General features: G+C 31.6%; 1 protein-coding gene across 3 annotated transcripts; it reads right to left on the bottom strand.

Annotated features, from left to right (window-relative positions):
• Positions 1 to 1549: 1549 nt before the first annotated feature.
• LOC143073701 (histone deacetylase 11-like) lies at positions 1550 to 24372 on the bottom strand. Of its 3 annotated transcripts, XM_076249481.1 has the most exons (12): positions 24275 to 24372; positions 22380 to 22534; positions 21727 to 21827; positions 18876 to 18905; positions 16858 to 16974; positions 15501 to 15683; positions 11634 to 11730; positions 11213 to 11282; positions 10357 to 10465; positions 9784 to 9973; positions 9296 to 9337; positions 2560 to 2698 (listed from the first exon to the last, which is right to left on the bottom strand). In XM_076249481.1, the coding sequence occupies exons 1-11, from the start codon at positions 24310 to 24312 to the stop codon at positions 9333 to 9335; spliced, it is 1095 nt and encodes a 364-aa protein (XP_076105596.1). In that variant the 5' UTR covers positions 24313 to 24372; the 3' UTR covers positions 2560 to 2698; positions 9296 to 9332. The 3 variants fall into 3 exon arrangements, with proteins under 3 accessions (XP_076105582.1, XP_076105589.1, XP_076105596.1); XM_076249467.1 differs by lacking the exon at positions 9296 to 9337 and having other exon boundaries at positions 1550 to 2698; XM_076249474.1 differs by lacking the exons at positions 9296 to 9337; positions 18876 to 18905 and having other exon boundaries at positions 1550 to 2698.
• Positions 24373 to 24431: the final 59 nt, after the last annotated feature.

Raw genomic sequence — 24431 nt, 5'->3', positions numbered from 1 at the left:
CCTTAATAGATACATGTGTACCAATATACTGAATGAATTGCAATCTAATTAAGCTTGCAGCGACCAAGCATTAAAAATTAGCGAGTGAGAGATTTTAATTCGATTGAATGAATTGAAGAAGATAAGGAGTTGTGTGTACTATATTTCACTTGATAAACTTGATGAGGATTTATAAAATAGAATAGAGCATTTTTTTTAATGTAATTGAAGACTGAAAAGTTAAGAATGTTACTTAATTGGCTTGATAAGTTTTATATGATAATCAAAAGATATAACTAGAGTTGAATTAGTCTGAGATTACTCTGATGTTCAACGGCTGTTTTGCCAGACAAGCTGGGGCCATGGTCCCACGGCCCCAGCTTGTCTGGCAAAACAGCCGTTGGACGTCAGAGTCCCACGGCCCCAGCTTGTCTGGCAAAACAGCTGTTGGATGTCAGAGTCCCACGGCCCCAGCTTGTCTGGCAAAACAGCCCTTGGACATCAGAGTAATCTCGGAATAGAGTTGAATATAATTTCAATGTAAGATTAACAAATGTAAATCACTAATAGTGTTTGAAAAACAAACATGTGGATGTTAAAATTAGTTCTTATTGAACCATAGTTGACATACATTAGCCTCCATGGAAGTAATGAGGTTTACAGATGCCAAAAATATCTATTCATTTGCAGTTTAATCAATGAAGTGTATTAGGCCAGTATGACCTGCTTTTTCGTAGGTGCTCTTAGTGTATCCTTAAACAGACTAACAAAATAACTGTAGGTCACTTTCTATCACTAACTATGTAAATTTTGATAGACATTTGTCTGTAAGTCACTTAATACTTTAATACTTTAATTTTGTCATCCATGCCTGAATTATAGGTTACAGTGACCTATTTTTTTTGGAGCTAGTACATGGTCATAGATGCATTTTTAAACCAAATCTCATCTGAAAACTCTTATGAAACCTAACATTGAAAGTTTAAAAAAGCTTAATCAAAACCACTCTAATTTGAAACATTGACCTTTGACCTTGCTCTTCTGGCATATGGCCATTCTATATAACATACATGTATATCTACATTTAATAACCATGTGTTGATTAGTATTACATTTAATAACTATGTGTTGATTAGTTTATGTGTTTAACTACAAAAATGAACTTTAACAGTGTATAAGAATATAAATAAAATAAATAGTAATAAATATTTTACATTATAATATACAGGTTAGGTGGAAGTTGAACCTTGGAACTAATAAACAGAAAACAATTTAACAATACAAACATCGATACACACCATCACTAATTTTGTGTCAAGTGCTTTCTACAGATTAGATGGGTTGTTCAGGTAAAAATATTTGATTGAATATTCTGCTCAGATTGAATTATAAATTTTAATATTTTTTTTGCCGAAATGTATTTTTTCCATGAATGAATGCCATATCAAATTAAGCAACTATCATGGTGACCCATAATTATTTGATCTATGATCTAAAAAGACCAAAGAGACAAAGAGAAGCATAAAAAAAAGAAAAAAAGGTCAACAATGGACATAAGATAAAAGGGTTGAACAGCATTTTATATAAAACAAAGAATTCCAAGATGTTGAAAAAGATGAGAGTGATTTTATTGAGGTTGTATACTTATTATCACAATGGTAGCAGCAATTTTAATACAACTTTTTATTATTCTTGTTCATATTCATGTATAATACTGGGAAATCACTGAAAATCTCTATAGATGAGTCATTTTAATTGGGTAATTTAATTCAGCAGCATCATTTTTAATTTTGTCTCCAATCTTCAAGTTTCAATAATATTTATTCTAATGTTTTCCAATAAATTTTAAGGTAAAGCTAATTTGTTCCATAAACTGAACTATCCTGTTTAATACTTATTTACATGGTAACTTAATATATTTCAAATCAAAATTATGCATATTTTCTAAAATGTTAGGTTAATAGGTTTGATGAAATTGTTAATGTCACTGTCAAGATATTCATCAGATCAGGGTGACTGACCTTCAGAAAAATGAAAAAAAAAAATTGTTACATATATTGGTTAATTGTGTAATACTTTTATTGTTTTCAAATAATAGGAGTGAATCTCAAACCTCTATGGTAGTGGGAAACAGCTTAAGTTCACGAGAATAGTACTGAATCAACTTTCAAGTGCAGCCTACCTATGTATCCTATTGGAAACAAACTAGAATTAAAAGGAGACTGAAATTTTAAATCTAAATGTCACCAAAAATATATTCAGCTGAAAGTTATGATAAGATCAACAAATTTAGGGTCAAAGGATTTCCAAGTCATAAATTCTAAAATCATACAATAGTTAACATTGAAAATTAGTAATATTAAATTTAACATTTATAGTATTTGTCTTCATTAATTAATGGAATTATTTTCAGGTGCAGGTTTACATTTATGAACAATCGTATTTTCCCGTGCAGGTTGGCATTTATGATCCGTAGTATTTTCTGGTGCAGGTTCGCTGTCGATATCACTATCATTGCCACTTGACCATGAAGAATCACTATTTTCAAGTGATGAACTGAAACCTCCTAAATCATCAGGACCAGATGTTAAAGAAGATGATTCGGATGAGTGCACATCATGTACTTCCTGTGAGGACTGCGACCTAATTATTGTTCTACGTAACCGTGACAGTAATCCTTCACTTCGACTCCTTGGTAGACTGGAAATTTTATCTGGTTCTATAAAAATATTAAAACAATTAAAACAATAAATTTGATAAAAAAAATATTAAACACTTGAGTAAAAGAAAAGATTAACTACACTAATGAAAAAAATAATTACAGTGTAACCTGACTAATCCAACATCCTGCTTTAACCAACACATTATCCTGGTCCCATAGTATGCCTATCCTTGCAGAAAAACCCTGAGTATTTTGACACCCTGCTAAATCCGACATTTTTTTCTAGTCCCCCTGTGTGTTGGATTAGGCAAGTTACACTGTATAGACAAATATTTGAACAGCAGCTATTTTTAAAAGACATGTATTTGGCTGTTCTGAAACAATCTTATATAGTATCTGAGATAACAGGAAGACTATAAAATAATCAGTGAGTTCAATATTTGAGTTTTGGTGTAAACAATTATACCTGTATAAACCAGCTGGCTACAGGACTATGGGAAGGGGCTGATTCAGGTTTCTGTTTTGACCAGAAGTTGATGACTTGTGACGTCCAATGTATTGCATGTAAAAGTTCTGTCCGATTGGGATTAATTTCCTTTGACAACATTTTTGAATAATTAAAAACCATGCTTCAGAAGAACTCTTAGGTGACCTGAATGTGAAGCTTTGAAAATTACAAAAAGTCAATGAAAAATGTCCTGTCTCTTAGTCATAATACTATATCCCTTCTGTTCAATTATAATCAGAACTACATAAACCAGATGCTCCGCAGGGCACAGCTTTATACGACCGCAGAGGTTGAACCCTGAACGGTTGGGGCAAGTATGGACACAACATTCAAGCTGGATTCAGCTCTAAATTTGGATTGTGATTAAATAGTTGACACTGCATAGGTTTCTGACACAGAATGAATGTGGTCTAATGAACTTAAAATATTTTTTTTGCCTTTGAGCAATTCACTATGCTTTTGAATATTAATCCTCTTAAAAAAATGTTTGAAGAAATTTTCTTTTTATTTATGAAATCTGAAATGAGAACCCCAATTATTCAATTTTTGATGAAATCAAACAAAGTTTAATTTTGGACCCAGATTTGGACCAACTTGAAAACTGGGCCAATAATCAAAAATCTAAGTACATTTTTAGATTCAGCATATCAATGAACCCCAAGGATTCATTTTTTGTTAAAATCAAAATAAGTTTAATTTTGGACCCTTTGGACCTTAATGTAGACCAATTTGAAAACGGGACCAAAAATTAAGAATCTACATACACAGTTAGAATCAGCATATCAAAGAACCCCATTTATTCAATTTTTGATGAAATCAAATTCAATTTTGGACCCTTTGGGCCCCTTATTCCTAAACTGTTGGGACCAAAACTCCCAAAATCAAACTCAACATTCCTATTATGGTCATAAACCTTGTGTTAAAATTTCATTGATTTCTATTCACTTATACTAAAGTTATGGTGCGAAAACCAAGAATAATGCTTATTTGGGCCCCTTTTTGGCCCCTAATTCCTAAACTGTTGGGACCTCAACTCCCAAAATCAATCCCAACCTTTCTTTTGTGGTCATAAACCTTGTGTTTAAATTTCATTGATTTCTATTTACTTATACTAAAGTTATTGTGCGAAAACCAAGAATAATGCTTATTTGTGCTCTTTTTTGGCCCCTAATTCCTAAACAGATGAAAACAAAACTCCCAAAATCAATCCCAACCTTCCTTTTGTGGTCATAAACCTTGTGTCAAAATTTCATAGATTTCTATTTACTTAAACTAAAGTTATAGTGCGAAAACCAAGAAAATGTTTAATTGAGCCCTTTTTGGCCCCTAATTCCTAAAATGTTGGGACCAAAACTCCAAAAATCAATCCCAACCTTCCTTTTGTGGTCATAAACCTTGTGTTAAAATTTCATAGATTTTTATTCACTTTTACTAAAGTTAGACTGCGAAAACTAAAAGTATTCAGACGATGACCACGCAGACGAGGACGTCAACGTGATACCAATATACGACCAAAAAAATTTTCAATTTTCAATTTTTGTGGTCATATAAAAAATTTTCAATTTTTGCGGTCGTATAAAAAATTTTCAATTTTTGCGTTCGTATAAAAAATTTTCAATTTTTGCGGTCGTATAAAAATATAAAGAATAATGAACTGATTCAATAGACAATTTTCATAGAACTGACTTTTGACTCCTTATTATATAGTTTTCACACATGTCACCTACATTATGAATATGATTAAACATCCTGGTACTCGGCCAAGTAACATTTAATTTTTGCCGTTTGGTCGAAAGTTAGCTATTTTCCAATGATTTGTCATGTATAGAAAACATAAGTTTCCCCACAAACTGTACCAAATGAAAAGTATCTTTAAGTTGCTCTTGCATAACCTAGTACCAGGATGGTCCAATACAATCAAAGCATGATTGCTCTGAGGGATACGATTGCCATTGTTTTCATTGATACATGTAATAAGTATTATTCTCAAAAATAATTCAACTGCACATGTAAAATGTAATTTAAGTAAAATTGAGAATGGAAATGGGGAATGTGCCAAAGAGACAACAACCCGACCATTGAAAAAAACAACAGCAGAAGGTCACCAACAGGTCTTCAATGTAGCGAGAAATTCCCGTAATCTGAATAGTTATTCAACTTTAAAAATAGCCAATCCTCGATACAAGTGGATGGACAATGTAATTATTGTGTTTTATTTTGTACTTTCAATTCCAAGCAGTGGCGGATCTAGAAATTTCTATAAGCGGGGCCCACTGACTGCTAAAGAGGGGTCCTGCTCCAGTCATGCTACAGTGATTCCCTATATAATCAACCAAATTTTTCTTACAAAAGAGGGAGCTGGGCCCCTGAAAACCTCTCTAAATCCAGCTCTGCAAAATTTACTTTCCATGTGCAGCAGTCACTGAGAGTGAGAGAAGGTATCTCACTTAGTACCTTATCACTATTTTCTACGTGAATTCTAGGAGGAACCCCATTTCTATCTCTTTAAATATTTAATTTCCTTTGAGTCAGTGGACATGACTCCTTTCTGTACACATTTCTCTGTTTAAATTGCAATTGCTTTTAATATAATACAACGTCTATCATCAGAACGAGTTAATATTACTCAACGTGATGGAAGTATAAATAAGGGCGACAACTCGAAATCGATAATATTGAAGATTCCATTTCGGCTGAAGGGGTGTTCTAGTTACACCTTTACATTGTGGACTACATTTATTTTAATTCAAATGATGCATATGATTTAAAATTATGCAACAACAATAACCCTCAATAACAGACAGACAAAATAGATTAATCGGAAATCAGACAACTCTCCCATTTTAACAAAACTTGGGAATTCCCTCTGACGTGTTTCTAAATTTATAACCAGATGCTATGCAGGGCGTAGCTTTTTACAACCGCAGAGTTTAACCCTGAACGGTTGTGGCTAGTATGGACACAATATTCAAGCTGGATACAGCTCTGAATTTGGATTGTGATAAAATAGTTGACACAGCATAGGTTTCTGACACAGAATAAACCCCCCCCCCTCAAATTTTGTTTCACCTCCCCCTTTCCCTAATTCCAAAAATGATCTCAATTCAAGAGTTTGCAACTATAACTACTCATTTCAATACATCATAAAATATTAAAATATAAAATGTCATAGAGTCATGATTATAGGATTAAACGCCTTTATTATAAACTTGACTAATTCACTCACAAACAAATAAAAGTCGGAAGGACTTTTATGATATGTTTGTGAGTGACTTGGTCTAGTTTATTCACCACTGATGATAAATTCCTTTAAAAAGGCGTTTAGTCCTTATAATTCTTTAAAATTGGAAATAGGGAAACCATGTTTCCACACTCGTAACGGCTATCCCACATAAGTTGTATATTTGTGTCATCAATTTGAATAGACCTGCAGGCCATTTATTAGGAGGCGGTACCTGGTACTTTTACCCTCCTATGCTCTTGACAAGTACCGCCTAAATGTAGGAATTTTTATATAAGAAATTCATGGAATAAATTGAAAAGTACCACCTAGAAACGTGGAAAGTAACAGTCAACATGAAAGATAATGAAACCCCTGGACCTGGCGCATGAATTTATTTGTTGGCTTATGCAAAGATTTGTACTTCTTGAAATTTGCAATCTGATAAAAATAAACTACAAAAATTCTTATTATCATTCAAACGAATCTTTTTGTTTTTGTTATTTTATTCAACGATTTTTAAAACGTGCAGTGAAATAAATTTTGTTAACGTCTGTGTTATTGTCGCCGTCATCTTTTTTACATTGGTTACGAAAAGAAGTTTGGTTAAAGTCGTCTATCGAAAAATAACCAACGTCAAGATCAACTACCGGAAATCCTCTTGACCAATCATATCAACGTATTCCATAATATGCAAATCATATAAGAATTATTAATTAATAGTAACTTCAAAAAAAATAAATGGGGAATGTGTCCATAGGGACACAGATGATGCACCCGCTAGCATATAACATTATAAAGGGACATAACTCAAGAACTGTAAAAGTGAAGCTGCCAAAAAGTTAACTTAAACTGAGTTTAGAGGTAATAAGCATTATATACACATTTCATTAAATTTAGTTGAGACAAACTTAAGTTAAGAGAACAGAAACTAAAAAATTCTTCCATTTGTAAAGGGGCATAACCCTAGAATGGTAATCAAAGTGCTTGAAATCACTGAATGGTAAAGACTGCTTTAATTTATCCGTTGGTAGTAAAGTGAATATTGCATTGTATATTGTATATAGCATTGACTTAAGTTGATTCAACTACTATTCTGGACAAAGAAAGATAACTCCAATTTTCAAAGAAGATTTCATAAAGCATTGGTTTCAGGTGATTCAACAACCATTCTGGACAAAGAAAGATAACTCCAATTTATTGTCTTATAACTACAAAAATGCTTGTGTTTGGCCCCTTTTTGGTCCTTAATTCCTAGACTGTTTGCCCAATAACCCACAAAATATATCCCAACCTTCTACTTATGGTAATAAACATTGTGGTACAATTTCAGAACAATTGAAATACTTATACACAACTTTTTGTACTGACACTAGATAAATGCTTGTTTTGGGCCCCTTCTGGACCATAACCCCCAAAATCAATCCAAAGCTTCCTTTTGGGGTTATAAACATTGTGTTAAAATTTTATTGATTTCTATTTACTTATACTAAAGTTATTATCTGGAAACCATCTGTCTTCGGACGACGCTGACAACATTGTATCCCAAAAACGATAACCTGTTGCAAAAATATAAACTCCAGAGTCAAAAGTCGATAATATGAAAATGGTCTATTGAGAACAAATAACAAGACTACTGGATAATATAAGCAGATGCTCCGCAGGGCACAGCTTTATACGACGGCAGAGGTTCGACATCTTAACCTCTGGCGATACGTCATTAACTAATGTTGCAAATGACAGAATTGTAAAGAATGTACATGAATTTATTAAAGAGTCTAAGAGGTTTCTAATTGCGTAATATAACTACACTAGGCTGTTGAATATAAATCCCCTCAAAAAAAATATTTGAAGAAAAATTCTTTTCAATTCTGAAATCTGAAATGAAAAAAAATTTTACCCCTCATCCCACCCTTCCCCATTTTTGTTCACCTCCCCCAATCCCTTATTCCCAAAATAATCTCAATTCAAATTTCTAATTAAGTCGGCAACAATAACTACTCATTTAAATACATCATAAAGTATTAAAATATAAAATAACTTACAGTCATGGTTAGAATTAATATTAATTAACAGTAACTTCTAAAAAATTTTTTACAGCTACACATCTCAAGACAATTATCACTTCTTTTAACATAATTTTCAAGCAGTGTAAGGGAGGTAATCAAGTTATCAAACGTATGTATAACAGTATTCTTTAAATTTTAATTGGAATTTGATTACCTCCCTTACAACTGCTTTTAAATTGTCTAAACTGTCCTTTAACCAAAAAAAACCCTTGTTTCCCCCTTTTTGCTCCTAATTGCATAATAATTTGATCCATTACCCCTTATAACTCCCCATTTGTAGTATGGGTTCAATGTCAGAGAGATCCATAAAGTAAAAACATAAGTTATTGTCCCGAAACTTCAAAATAATTGTTTTTGGCCCCTTTTTGGCCCTTAATTCCTAAACTGATAACCCCATAACCCTTAAAGTGAATCCCAACCTTCTACTTAATGGTATGAACATTGTGGTACATTTTCAGAGTAATATAAATAGTTATATACAACTTATTGTTCTGAAACTAAATAAATGTATGTTTTGGGCCCCTAATTCCTAAACCGATGAGACCATAACCACCAAAATCAATTCCAACCTTCCTTTAGTGGTTATAAACATTGTGTTAAAATTTTATTGATTTCTATTAACTTATACTAAAGTTGTTATCCCTAGACCATCCGTCTTTGGACGACTCTGACATGATACCAATATACGACCGCAAAAATTTTGCAGTCATATAAAAACATGCTGCAGAAAGAGTGAAAAAAGAAAAACTAATGACAGAATAAATAAATGAAATAATAGCATAATAACCTGGAAATTGCATTTCAAATTGAGCTGAACTATGTGAAGTAAAAGTTAAATAAATGAAAACAAAGCTTACATAAATTAAATTTCCTAAATGTGCACAGAGAATATCTTCAGCCTAAAATGAGAAAACATATAAAAGAAAATACACATAAGAAAACAACATGAACACAACAAAAAAATTGAATATTCAAAGTATTAAAAAACAGAAAAGACTTTCTTAAAGATCTGAAAACTGCACATATATTGCAACAGCTCTTTACTGTCAAGTTGCTGACTTAATGACATAATAGCAAAACAAACCCCACCAATAATCAGGGGTGAGTTCAGGTGCTCTTGAACATTAATTAAATCTTGCTCCACAAAAGGCACCCATCATGTTGCTCATCAAAGTACAAACACAGTGATAATTCTAATTCGGTAGGTCACATTCTAGAAAAGTTACAAGCAAAAAAAAATCACTAACATTAGATACAGGGTGCAGAATGACATTTGTTTTCTTAAAACAAAGATAAAGGAATGTACTGTGCAACTGTAGTCTTTTCGACAACATCTTTAACATACGTTTTAAGTTGGATTTCTGGAATGCTTCAGCGCCATCACATTTGATCCACTTTTCCTTATGCAAATTAAGGATGGAGTCAGCAATTATTCTGGCTGTCGTCTTCTGGTATCCTCCACTGGTGACCATCAAAATAGGTATACATCTCGACCTAACCTTACTGAAAACTAGGTGATCTCTATCTATTATTCCCTGAAATATAGAAAAAGAGAATACTGATTTGGTTATAACGAATAGTCATATTCAAAAGGTGAATCATTTATTCATTGGATGACACCACTTTTTTCAGGACATTAGAAATTCAGCTAAATAATCTTGAATGTTATTATTTAATACCAGAAATTCATGGCTAATTCAATTATTTTTTGGAACACTGATTTATCAAATCTTAACCTCAAAAACTATGTTCTGCCTAATCATTGGGACACAAGACAGAAGCATCAAACATATAATTGAGTTATGCTGGTGATTATAAATATCATTTTATTAAAATTTCAAAATGTTAGGGGGTGAGGATGAGATTTTAAACCTTGGCTAGCTAGTGCAAACCACTGTCAAATACTAAAATACTTTACCTGAGCAGTTATAGATAAATTACCAAGTGGATCACCTTCCAGTATGTCAGTACCAGCATTATAAACAACAACATCTGGGGTAAACTCATTCAGAGCTCCTTCTAAATGTCTGAAATGAAAAAAAGCCAAGAATGTGTCCATAGTACACAGATGACCCCCCTCACACCATTATTTTCTATGTTCAGTGGACTGTGAAATTGAGGTTTGAATTTGACATAAAAAAATTAGAAAGATCATATCATAGGGAACATGTGTTCTATGTTTCAAGATGATTGGACTTCAACTTTATGAAAAACTACCTTGATCAAAAACTTTAACCTGAAAGGCCAAAAACTTTAACCTGAAGTGGAACAGACAGACGAATGAACGAACAGACTTACAAACAGAAGCACAAACAGAAAACCATAATACACATAAATGGGACATAAAAAGGATCAAACATTTAAGTCTTCTTTTTACTTTGTAAACAAACAAAAACATAAACAAACTAATTTTTACTTAAAATTTAAGGTTTTCTTTGTCATTTTTTTTTAAAGAAACCTTCTGTTCCTAACCCCATTGAATTCATTGTCTTGCGTTTAAAAAACTGAAGGTGGAGTCATAAATGATTTGAAGAGGTAGACCTAAGTTAAGGGAAATCACTCTTAAAATCATCAGTACGTTTATGTCAACCATTTTCAAAAACATATTCTAAGCTTCTAGGTTACATAGATTATTTTCAATCTGTTTCAGGTAAATGCTTAAAATACATTGATGAACTTGTCTTTTACAAACGCTTAACTGATTTAAAGAGTTATCTCCCTGAACCAAGGTCTACCACCTTCAGACTACTTTATATAGTGCTTAAAAAATTTACCTTTCAACAAGTTCTAAGTAATCATTGTCTTCTGTATAATGTTGAAGTTCTACTTTTCTTTTGATGGCTCCTGAAAGAAAATAAATAATTTATTAAAAAATAAAACATTTTACCCCCTTCCTCCAGTCCTCCTGCCAACATTGTATGGATGGCTGCAACTTCTGGTTCATATTTGCCCCTATAATCAGTACTATATCATGTATATACCTCTTAGCTTTTACAATCGTTAACCCATAATTAGAGGTAGTGGTGTACATCATTGTCTTTAAAAGAGAATTCGTACCAAATTTGTCACACATTCAGTTTTATGTTCTGTTAGTTATTATTACAGCAAAAATTAGAACCTTTAGTGTGTTCCAATCATACTTGAAAAGTTCCTTCTTTTTTTCATTATCTTATGTTATACAAACAGCATACTTACTTTTTGCAAACCCATCCTGTGGATATATTCCTCTGTTGTAAACATCCATTATGTATACTTTTTCATCATCCATAAAGTCACGCTCATGGCCATTTCCCTAAAAACATTCAAGCATGAAAATTACATAATACTAGAACACATCCGCGAAATCGCGGGCACATACAGCTTGTGACCTGTTGTAGGATAATTTTTTGTAAAAGATATTATCTATGGAGAATTTCATAAAAGGTATCAAAAGCCCTCTCCCTTTTTACAAAGTCTGATATTTGTTTCCTTTCTGTTAAATTCAATTATTTTCGAGTTTCTGGCCTCAGACCACAATTATTCTTCTCTTTTGCTACAATGCTTCTTTTGGTATAAGTCAAATCAAGTTAAAAATTTGCACCGTTTCAAACATAAAATAAATGTAACTGCTTATATATAGACCATTATAAGTCTAATAAAATATGCTTCAAGGTCAATCAATCTGCTTTTTCTTTTGAGAGCCTTACTAACATGCCAATGGTAGGATATGAATTTTGTATAAATGACTAAGACCGACTAAGGCTAATTTGAGGGGTGGTCGGAGGGGTCCTGATCCCGAAATCCCGAGATGCAGAATTTAAAGAAATTCATATTCCGAAATCCCGAAATCGAAAAATATATTCCCGGATCCCGTAATGATCAATCCCCAAATCCCGAGCTACAAAAACACCCGATCCTGACGCCCCGAAAAAGGTTCTGCCTCCCTCTAATCTCTACCTTACTTTCATTTTTGCCAAATCACTATTTTCACTTTCAACAATAAATTGTTATGCCCCATCTAGTCTGTGCATCCATGCGTTCGTTCGTTCGGTCGTCCGTCTGTCCCGCTTCAGGTTTTTGGTCGAGGTAGTTTTAGATGAAGTTGAGCATGTTTTACTTATTTTAATATATATGCAAGTGGTATGACCTCTTAAATAGTAAACATTTCAAAGAAAACAGTAGACAGAATCAGGGATTTTCTATACTAACATAGAAAGTCCCTGACAGAATACAGAGAGTCTCTATATATTAAAGTAGTATAATCGTAGTTTACATGTAGATAAACGCGAACAATAGTTGTCTTCTCTAAGGAGGTATAATAGTTGTGGTTCTTGCGATCTTTACACCATAAAATGAAACGCGAAAAATAATTGTCCTCTCTAAGGAGGTATAATAGTTGTTATTTTTGCTATCTAAACACCATGATATGGAGAACGCTCTGAAAGGCTTAATTTTTTATTTTTCATTTTTGTTATCTATCATACGATTGGTTCTTTAAAAATGTGTCACATGTTTTTCTTATTTTAATATATATGCAACCATAATGACCCCTTAAATAGTAAACAATTGAAAGAAAACAGTAGACAGAATACAGAGTCTCTATATATTAAAGTAGTCATGATAATCGTAGTTTACATGTAGATAAACGCGAAAAATAATTGTCCTCTATAGGGACGTATAATAGTTGTGGTTCTTGCGATATAAACACCATGATATGGAGAACGATTTTATTTGCCTATTTATTTTTCATTTTTTGTTATCTATCATACGATTGGTTGTGTTTGTGGATGTTTCAAACCGGAAGTCTTATCTATGACTGAAAGTCAGTCTGATGACGGAATCATATCCGGAATCCTTTTTTGTTGTTTTTCTCCCAAAATAACTCAATCTGAATAATCATAAGAATGGATGACAAATGCGACTATGCATGTTACCTATAGGACACAGAGGCATGATGATTGATTTATTGTGGAAGGAAGAGAAGCGACACACAAAATGAGGTCTTCTCGTTTAATAGTATAGATGCTAAAACTATTTTTGTAAAATATCGAAAGGAGTGCATAATGATTCATATTTATTTGACGACATTTTGTCCAAGGTAATGGTGGTCTTTCAAATACTGTTTGACATCTCACTCCTTTTTTTAAAAATTAATTTTCAATTTACATAATCATTGTGACATAGATCAAATTTATTTATTCAGGGTATGTTCACTTGTTTTTTAATGTCTTTGGATTGAGTTAAGCTTATTTAATTGATATTTTTAGTGTGTCTGTCTATGTTGTGATGTTACACTTTTGTTTCAGGTAACTGTGAAGGTTGGCGCCTATCAAAACGTTTGCACCAGCTGCATTTGTTTGCACGTCCTAAATCTGTCACCTGATGTTCAGTGATTGTCATTTGTTGATGTGGTTCATAAATGTTTCTTGCTTTTTGTCGAGCACCGACTTTAGTCGAAAAAGCAAGACTAAGCGATCCTACATTCTGTCTCCGTCGGTGGCGGCGTCGTCAGCGGCGGCATAGGCGGCGTCCACAAATATTCACTCTGTGGTTAAAGTTTTTAAAATTTAAATAACTTTCTTAAACTATCCTGGATTTCTACCAAACTTGGACAGAAGCTTGTTTATGATCATAAGATAGTATCCAGAAGTAAATTTTGTAAAAATAAAATTCCATTTTTTCCGTATTTTACTTTTAAATGGTCTTAGTTTTTCTGCCAGGAATTAATACATTCACTCTGTGGTTAAAGTTTTTAAAATTTTAATAACTTTCTTATACTATTTTGAATTTGTACCAAACTTGGACAGAAGCTTGTTAATGATCAAAAGCTAGTATCTAAAAGGAAATTTTGTAAAAATAAATTTTCTTTTTTTTCGTATTTTACTTTTAAATGGACTTAGATTTTTTGCCAGGAAACAACACATTCACTCTGTAGTTAAGCTTTTTAAAATTTACCTTTCTTATACTATTTTGGATTTGTACCAAACTTGGACAGACACTTGTTTATGATCAAAAGCTAGTATCTAAAAGGAAATTTAGTTTTCTTCCAGTTGACATTACATTCAGTCTGCAGTTAAAAGTTTTTAAACAGTATTAGATTCATAAACTATCCTGGATTTTTACCAAACTTGGACAGAAGCGTCTTACAATTTAAAGATAATATCAACAGGAATATTTATTGATTTATTTCCTCATTTTTGTTGAGCCTGCGATTAACAGAAAGAGTAGGCGAGACACTGGGTTCCGCAGAACCCTTACAAATTTTTATATAGATAAGACTGTTGGTTTTCCTGTTTGAATGGTTTTACAGTGAATTTACACTAGTCATTTTGAAGGGATTTATAGCTTGCTTTTCAGGGTGAGCCAAGGCTCTGTTTTAAAGGCCATACATTGACCTATAAAGGTTTGGCACTTATACCACATCTTCTTATATCTTTTCAGTCATGTTGTTACCTATAAGTTTTGATCATGCTATAATTTGAAATAAAAAGTTACTTCATATCAGGGTTTCCCCATGGTCAATTATTTTTTTGCCACCTTTTTCACCAAAACATTTTTAGTTTTTGCAACTTTCAATTTTTTTTAATTTTTCTGTTCAGGTAACGTCCGAGAGACCCCCAAAAATAAGATAAACATGATAGATGAAATCATATCATTCTATATATTTCTTTCCCCAAATGATGAATTTTAATTGCCAAAATTTTCATTTTTTTCGCCAAATGCGAAAAAACAGCAACTGCCAGTGGAAACCCTGCATCATATCATTTTCATTAGTTTGTAATCTTATTGCAAACTATATAGTTGGTCTGTGATTACATAATTGGGAGTATGAAATCTATGTAGATATACAGTGTTGGTGAGGGGTATTTAGAGAGAAAGTAGGTATGAATTTCATTACAAATATGAACATCTTCAATATAAAAAACAAGCATCTTTTCTGTATCCTTATCCAATAACAAAACGTTAACCCTGTTAGTTAACAACTGATAGATAGAGTGACAACTATACTATCGCCATCACATCCTTGCATTATGCACATTTTTTTTTAGTCTTTTTTTTTCTTCTTCTTTAAAAGATACCTACCTGATGTGCATCTAAGTCAATAATCATAGCTTTGGCTACACCCTCAACACGCTCAAATAGGAACTTTAATGATAATGTGATGTCTGCATATGCACAAAACCCTCCTCCTTTCTCAGCATGGCAATGATGAAATCCCCCGCCTATATTGATGGCCCATCCTCTTTCCATTGCTAATTTGCCGGCCTGTAAAAATTGTTTTAAAACATTTTTTTCTGGTGTATTTCTACTAAATTTCGTATGTTAATAATTTAATGAATGCAAGTTGAAATTGAACTAAAATTAAAATAAAGAGCTGTATCCAGATATACAACCAATTTGGGAAACTTGTGTATGTATGTTTTTTATAATTTTTTTTTATCTCCATACAGTAATTAAAGTGAGATTTAGTAAGTATATATAGATATTTCGGAAATGTTTCATGAAAACTGAATAAAATTGGTTTTTTATCACCATATTGCTGTCAGAGACTTCAGTTCATTGGCAGCAGTCCTTTGGCGCCAATTACTGTTTTTCGCCAATATTCGGAACTCATTTGCGCCAATTTACCTGTACATATATCTATCATAAATATTAATGAATACTATATATGTATTCTTATTTTTGCCCCAAAAGGTATCACATGTTAGGAGATATTTCACCATAAAGACGAGTTTCTGAAGAGTATTAAATGACTTATGCAGCATTAGACAGTCAATGTACAGAGAGAGAATAAAACTTATTGCTTTGCTTAACAAAGATATGCCAATATAGAAAATAGAAGTTTTTGCTCTTTATGTTTTAGCCACAAATGTTGATGACACAGAGCTTTGTTCCCACCATGCGTATGGGCTTTATTATTATTATGAACTATTATTAACTATTTTATGGATTTCATCCTTCAATGTTTGTGTTTTTGGACAATAAAAAGAAGTTAAAAGCTACTACATACATTAAATTGGGAAGTACCCATGCAGCAGCAGTAATAAAAACATGTTTTAGAAAAGGAAACATGTGCCGTGTTACACTGCCGGTTCCAAGTCCGAATAAAGAAGTAAGGAAGTAATTTTCTTTTAACTGGCGCAATCGTATGTTTTATTTTTGGTGCAAATGAAACCATCTAATCTTAAAACATGTGGCGCAAACGTAGCATTTGAGAAAAAAAGTTGTGGCGCAAAAGGACGCATTTTTGGCGCAAACGGATCTCTCCCAGTTCATTCATAAATGTATTTATTTGGATGGAGAGTTGTCTCGTTGGCACTCATACCACATCTTCCTATATCTATTAGATTATTCAACACCAGGCTTTTATAACATTTTAATAATGTAAATTTAGTAAGATAAAGATGGTTTCTTTTTAAAATAAGCTAACAATACATACCAATATAGTACCTCCTGTGTGATATCTGAAAGGTCGTAAGACTTTTCGTTGTACAATGAAATTAGGTAACAAAGCCACAGGTGGCACCTCTGTTATCTGAGCCACATTTAAACTCCACTGAAATTAACAAAACATGCCTTACTCTGTTATCAAGTGTTTTTATTTATATTAATATTCCATATAGCCTTTTTTATTCTATTAAAAATGTGGTTGCTTACAATGACAAAGAAGGTAGATTTAATAAATTTTATAAATAAATAAATTAAACTTAAACCATGTAAATTTCATCACTCTTCTGACTACCGTAAAGAGCTAAGGCAAAAATATCTTTATACCTCTGTTATGATTAACAAGCCACAAACCAACACATTACAAGTAAATACATACCGTTGATTGTAGTTGTGGATTAAAACAAATGCATTTTATCCAAAATGTTTATGAAACTGACAAATACATTTAAAGATGATAACCCCTTTTTCGGAATTGTATATTCATGTTTATATATTCATACATCAATTTAACTATAAGATGAAAATTCAAGAACATCTGTTATCTGTGCATTTCTCCCTGTCTCTTTCTAGAATTCCTAGAGCTCCCAGTGCTTGTATCTAATTTATCTATATATTAAAGGCATGCTTCTTCCACTACTTTTCAACAATTATATTATACAGATCTTCAATGTGAAAAGAAGTTAATAGGCAATATAATTACACCATCAAACATTTAACATAGAAGAAAAGATGACCTATGCATTGAAATGTCTTTCAGGGTCAATTTCGGGGTGTAATACACCAACTGTACAAAAAACTTTTTATCATAGGGCTAGACTTTTTAAACATGCATGTATACCTATCACAGTGAATGCAGGAAATATATAAAGGAACATTTTTTTTTATTATGGTTTTCCCTAATAAATTAATTACATTTACATGCAAGAGTAGAATGGAGAGTGAATTTCTTATTTATAGAACTTATAACCAGAATTGTTCATGGTAGTTTATGAACAAACAGTTATATTTCATTCTTTTATTATTTTAATACAGATGTTTTGAAAGTGTTTACCCTCAAAAAACAAATTTTAGCAGATAAGCTGTCATCGTGAAAATACAACAAACACCATGAAGAAATTTAATTGGTATAAAGCATAAAGGTTAAATAAATTTCTAATTTCGATTTCATTTTATTTCTTTTCAATTGTTCAAATTTTAGTGGTTGCAAACATGATACAATATTGAATTACAAGGAGTCTTGGTGTTAATTTTAGGTGAAATACTAGTTGATTTATAAAAATATATTCAAATAGTAAAACTTCAAATAAATTTACTCATAAAAATAGACTTTAAACAATTTCAAATTTGGTTCTTTTTTTTGGTTTACTGTGATGTGTTACTGTGTTGTGTTACTACATTTCAAAGATACTAGGTCTTGACATTTTCAGTTTTTAGCCATTAGTGTATTATGCAGAATAAATAATGACCCATACATGTATCTTTCCAAACACCTTATCATAACTATCATCAACTAAATATCAATCCAATTTTCCTGCAAAATTGCTCAAAACCAATGACAAATGACCATAAATTAACAGGCAACATAATAACACTGTTTTCTGTGTTTGATAAAAAAAAAATGTAGAATGAGAATGTATGCTCATATGTGGAAGGAAATTAAAAAAAAATATGACAGTCAACCTATGCTAACATTTTATAAAGAATATGCAAATGGGTATGGTTACTATGGTAGGAAGTTAGAGTGAAATGTGTACAATAATCAGGTACTAACAACATGCATTTAACATACTGACTGAGTACAATAATAGCTTATTTGTTTGTTTCTCTTAAAAAATATTGATGCTATACTTATTGTAAATGGCGGTACATAGATTATGCAAGTAAACATCCAATCTTGCTAATATAAATCCCTTTTATTCAAATCAAGACTGTGAAATTTGATGTCTGTATAGGTGCAAGGACATGTGAAACATAAGCATGCAACAAAAACTGTGTACAATATAATACCTCATCAATCCCCTCCACGAAATCTGATAGCTACATAACGAAGCAGAAAAACTACTTGAGCAAAACAATTTAGTATGTTAAAAAGTAAAATAGAGCCTGTCTCAATGATTCATAGAATTGGGTTAGAAATATTTTGAAATATATAAAACTGGTTCATAAGATGAAGAAACTTTATTATGAGAAGTCATTTTCTTTGTTTCAAAAGTTTTAAAACATTCAATTATTTCAGTCTTAAAGTATATAACTTTTGGTTAAAAATACTGAAAAAAGACATTTCAAAGATTTTTTTACATAAAACAATAAAAACTATAGCTAGTGCATATAAAAGGATGTTAAAATTGTTTTAAATATCAAAGCATGCTTTTAAAAATCTGAGACAGCATCTATCATCACATGTTAAACAATATATCTATAAAGGTTAGTAAAAGTGAATTACAAAAGTTGTTAATTACATGTTAGAAAAACATACCAAAGAGGGTACTGATGAGTAACTAGGACATTATGATATATATTGTCTAAGTACATGTACAACATTAATTACTCTAAGTTAATCATGTTAAAACGTTTTTCATATTATGAAAAAACTAGAGGCTCTAAAGAGCCGGTGTCGCTCAACTTGGTCTTTATGCATATTAAACGAAGGAAACAGATGGATTCATGACAAAATTGTGTTTTGGTAATGGTGATGTGTATGAAGTTTTTACTTTACTGAACATTCTTGCTACTAACAAATACATGTATCTCTATCTATAATGAACTTAGCCAATTAGTAACAGAGGAAAATATTTTGTAAAAATTTACAAAAATTTACAAAATTTATGAAAATTGTTAAAAATTGACTATAAACATGATAAAAAGCAATAACTCTTTAAGGGGTCAACTGACCATTTTGGTCATGTTGACTTATTTGTAGATTTTACTTTGCTGAACATTATTGCTGTTTACAGTTTATCTCTATATATAAAAATATTCAAGATAAACCAAAAACGGTAAAATTTCTTTTAAAATTACCAATTAAGGGGCAGCAATCCAACAAGCAGTTGTCTGAAAAATTAGGGCAGGGCATGACTTGATTATCAATTTAATCTCTTCAGATTTCTTCTAAATGCTTTGGTTTCAGAGTTATAAGCCAAAATCTACATTTTACCCCTATGTTCTATTTTTAGCCATGGTGGCCATCTTGGTTGGTTGGCCGGGTCACCCCACACATTTTTTAAACTATACTCCATAATGATTGTGGCAAAGTTTGGCTACATTTTGCCCAGTAGTTTCAGAGGAGAAGATTTTTGTAAAAGATAACAAAAAATTACTAAAAATTGATAAAAAATGACTATAAAGGGCAATAACTCCTTAAGGGGTCAACTGACCATTTTGGTCATGTTGACTTATTTGTAGATCTTACTTTGCTGAACATTATTGCTGTTTAAAGTTTATCATTATCTATAATAATATTCAAGATAATAACCAAAAACAGCAAAATTTCCTTAAAATTACCAATTCAGGGGCAGCAACCCAACAATCAGTTGTCCGATTCATCTGAAAATTTCAGGGCAGATAGATCTTGACTTGATAAACAATTTTACCCCTGTCAGATTTGCTCTAAATGCTTTGGTTTCAGAGTTATAAGCCAAATCTACATTTTACCCCTATGTTCTATTTTTAGCCATGGTTGCCATCTTGGTTAGTTGGCCAGGTCACGCCACACATTTTGTAAACTAGATACCCCAATGATGATTGTGGCCAAGTTTGATTTGATTTGGCAAGGTAGTTTCAGAGGAGAAGATTTTTGTAAAAGTTTACAACGACAGACGACGGACACCAAGTGATGAGAAATGCTCACTTGGCACTTTGGGCCAGGTGAGCTAAAAATCAATATGAAATAAAAGAATTGTGTTTTTTTAAACAAATGATACATAAAATAATCAAAATATAACATATGCATGATATGGTTTCTTAACGTCCCATTACCATGCATGGTAATTTAGTATCTTGGTTATTTTTTTACCAATTCAGTTTCACTGGAAAAGTCTATTCATATGACTCCAACATGAATATTGTTTTGACAAAAACACTGTCATTTAAACAAGTTAACACAAGCTTAAGAGAAGAAGAAAATAAACTGAATAACTTGTGTGTTATGTAATTAATAATATATATAATTGGTCAGATATGAACAAATTGCATAATGTGCTCAGAATTAATCATATTGAATGAAAAAAGATCCATATTATAACCACCATCCTTGATATGTTAGAAAGGCATCGGAATAAAAAAACTGAGCATGATTTTCTAAGATCATTCAGTGACTTAATCAAATTTAAATAATTTTTTCACAAGATTTGTTAATGTAAATAATGGTATTTATGAATTTTAATATATATTATGACATTTGTATATATTTAAAATGCATCTTCAATCATTAAGGATGACATTCTAACCATACTGAATGGCAAATGACAATTCAGGAAATAAGTTACTTTTAAACAAGTATGTGTCCCCAGTACACAGATGCCCCATCTGCACTATAATTTTTTATGTTCAGTGGACCGTAAAAATGGGGGAAAATCTCTAATTTTGCATTAAAATTAGAAAAATCATATCAAAGGGAACTTGTGGTCTAAGTTTCAAGTTGATTGGACTTCAACTTCATCAAAAACTAACTTGACCAAAAACTTTAACCTGAAGCGGGACAGATGAACGGACGGACAGACGCACAGACCAGAAAATATAATGCCAATAAATGGGGCATAAAAACAATGATTTTGCTAATGAAAAGATAATGATTATACTTATTGTTAACACTTTAAAATTAAAGCTGAGAAATGAAAAGAGAACTAGGATTATATCTTACTTTCAGATCTTTGAGGTATTGTGCAGTATGGACAACCAATAAATCTGCTTGCGTAGCTTCTTTTGGCTTTACTATGGTCTTCTCTTGAATCAACTTAGCCTCTGAAAATATTTATTATGTATCAATAAGTCAAAAAAAACTGGATAAGAAACATTAATCAAAGTGCTTGTTAGCACTTAAAGGGTAAAGATTGCTTTCATATTGCAACTTCATGAATTCAAAAGAAAACATTGAATTGAAAATAGCTCAGCAAATTATAAATTTGAGTTGAGCCTATTTTTGTAACAGATTCATACGCCATGCAATAAATTATAAAATATTCAATAGAGAAAAGTCTTCTTGACAAGTACAATAATTAAAATTCCTATTATGTTGTAACTTGAATATCTGATTATATCATATCATTAATAAATTGCTTGATATTGTCTGAATAAGATATAAAGAATGATCTCTTCATTGCACTATTTTTTTGAAACCTTCAAATGTATTGAAAAACAATGGACAATTTTTTAAATATCAAGTCAGTACCATAGGGTTTCGATCGCATTTTATGCATTTATTACACAAGAAGTCACTCAGATCAAACATTAAAATAGCAGGTGTAATATTGATAATTATACAATGAAAAGTGAAAAAAATAGGTCTACCAGTACCTTTTAAGAATTCATAAACCTTTCCCCATTTCCCAGCATCAAAGGGATGAAGTTTTTCTAGACCAAGAAATCCAATGTTGTATTCAGGTGTATATATTATAGGCCATTGTGTGTCAGCAATCTTAATGTACAGCTCTGTTGACTGAGGTGCAGAACTGCAAAATATAAATTCATTCCATTTATTCTATCATATTAATCTCTTAAAATGAATATATAGCATTAAATTTGATTTTTTAATTTCATGACTGTAATTTTATGTACAGTGTTACTGTCTTATTATATAATAACTGTGTGTAATCTTTAACAGGAATTTTATATTTTTACTTTGAATATTTTTCTTTCAGCATGTTCAGTATTTTAAGCAAAAAGGTTAAAATAAAGAAGGTGCTGTCCATAATATTGACTGAAAAACATTCTTGGGGGGTTTCTGCATGTTTTTTTTCTTGTTCAATTTGATGTGTATTTGAGATATTGGATAGTTGTAATGCATGTTTTAAGCAGTTGAGTATCTTGCATGATCATTGTGTTTTTACTGTGTGTTAGTGATAAAAGGGACTCATAGTTTTCCCTTTGATTGAAATTGCTACTAATTTTCTTATGATTAAATGAAGTTATTTTCCATGATAACTTTTACTTTGAATTTCAGGGAGATTTTTATTTTATTCAGTTCACACACAGAATAGCTAAATAAATATTTACAGTCCAATGGACCTATAAAATTTAACTCATCATAATGACTTATTTAATCGAATCATTAGTCTATAATTGGCTTGTTTATTCAACAGTTGTCTGATGATTGTGAACTAAGGTAATGCCACTCGTAATCACTTAATTCAATCCAATGCTGATTAATTAATGTTACGTAATATAATATCAGCACTCTTTTATAGAAACGATTCGGCAAATCAAACAACATTACCCAAGTTGAAAAATTTTAAGAACTTAAAAAGAAAAACAAAGTTAATATGTATCAGCTTGGGGATTGGCTTGTACCGTTCATGTATGTAACTATTTGTTATTACATGTTACACAAGATGAAAGACTTGTTAGGATCACAATTGAAAGAAAATGCTAATTACTGCTGATTAATGTTGATGTCTGAATTCTATTATATATGTTTTAATATAATTATACCCAATAATCTTGAAAACTTGTAATAAAGACATAATCAACCTAGTCGTTTTATACTCATCTAAGGAAAATATTTTTCAAAGGCCTTTTTTAATTTGTTTACCGTACACCTTTAACATTATAATAAAAATAATAAACATTTATGAATTACAATTAATATATATTTATTTTTATTCCTTAGAAATATTTTTTTTATTGGGGCCGGATCGACTTTACATATGGGCCAGATCGACGTGGGGACGGATCGACGTAGGACGGATCGACTTGGGCCGGATCGACCCGAAAGCGTCACAAGCCTAAATGCTAAATTGACTATCAATTATTCAATAGGTGCTGATTCAACCAGATCCAGACTAGACTTTTTCTTAATAGGAGCTGTAACCCCAAATCATTAACAAACACTTGGTTCATGCATTAGTTAATACCCTCCTCTATCTTGCTTTCAACATAGAAAAGTAAGAGACTGTGCCATTTTTGCTTGAAACAAGTTCCTATAGGACTACATGTTTCAAGTCACTGCCACTGTCAAGGCACTTGTAATTACTAATATATTAAATACAGAATACTATAATTTCAAGCATTTTAGGGGGCTATTGTACTTTCTGTATAGTAGGTTGAATAATTGCTTCCGTCTGTGGGCGAACCAACTCTGACATCGACATATTAATTAGGCTGAGGACAGACTCGAAACACTTTGTAGTTTTTTTCTTGTAGCAAGCATGTATTTGTCTTTTTTTTTTAATTGTATAAGAGTCTAGTCTAACATTTCTTTCTGGATATTGTTATCTTCGTTTGTTGTCATTCTGCATGTTTACGGAAGTAAAAATTAATAAATGCAAATAAGGATAAGAAAGATTTTAAAATTTTAATTGAAATAAGCTGATTGGGAACATAACAAATAACAAATATTTCAATTGACCA

The sequence above is a fragment of the Mytilus galloprovincialis genome, chromosome 1 (genome assembly GCF_965363235.1).
Source record: "Mytilus galloprovincialis chromosome 1, xbMytGall1.hap1.1, whole genome shotgun sequence".
NCBI classification, from domain to species: Eukaryota; Metazoa; Mollusca; class Bivalvia; order Mytilida; family Mytilidae; genus Mytilus; species Mytilus galloprovincialis.
This window is presented reverse-complemented; position numbering and strand designations above follow the sequence as displayed.

Bases quoted from the DNA above. Each gene is read 5' to 3' on its own strand.
- LOC143073701 (XM_076249467.1), bottom strand. From the start codon at position 24,312: ATGACAACAAACGAAGATAACAATATCCAGAAAGAAAT. The intron at 22,535-24,274 runs GTTAGACTAGAC...TATATTTTGCAG, and splicing joins AACAATATCCAGAAAGAAAT to TTCTGCACCTCAGTCAACAG. The intron at 9,974-10,356 runs GTAAAGTATTTT...TCTATATTTCAG, and splicing joins ATTTATCTATAACTGCTCAG to GGAATAATAGATAGAGATCA.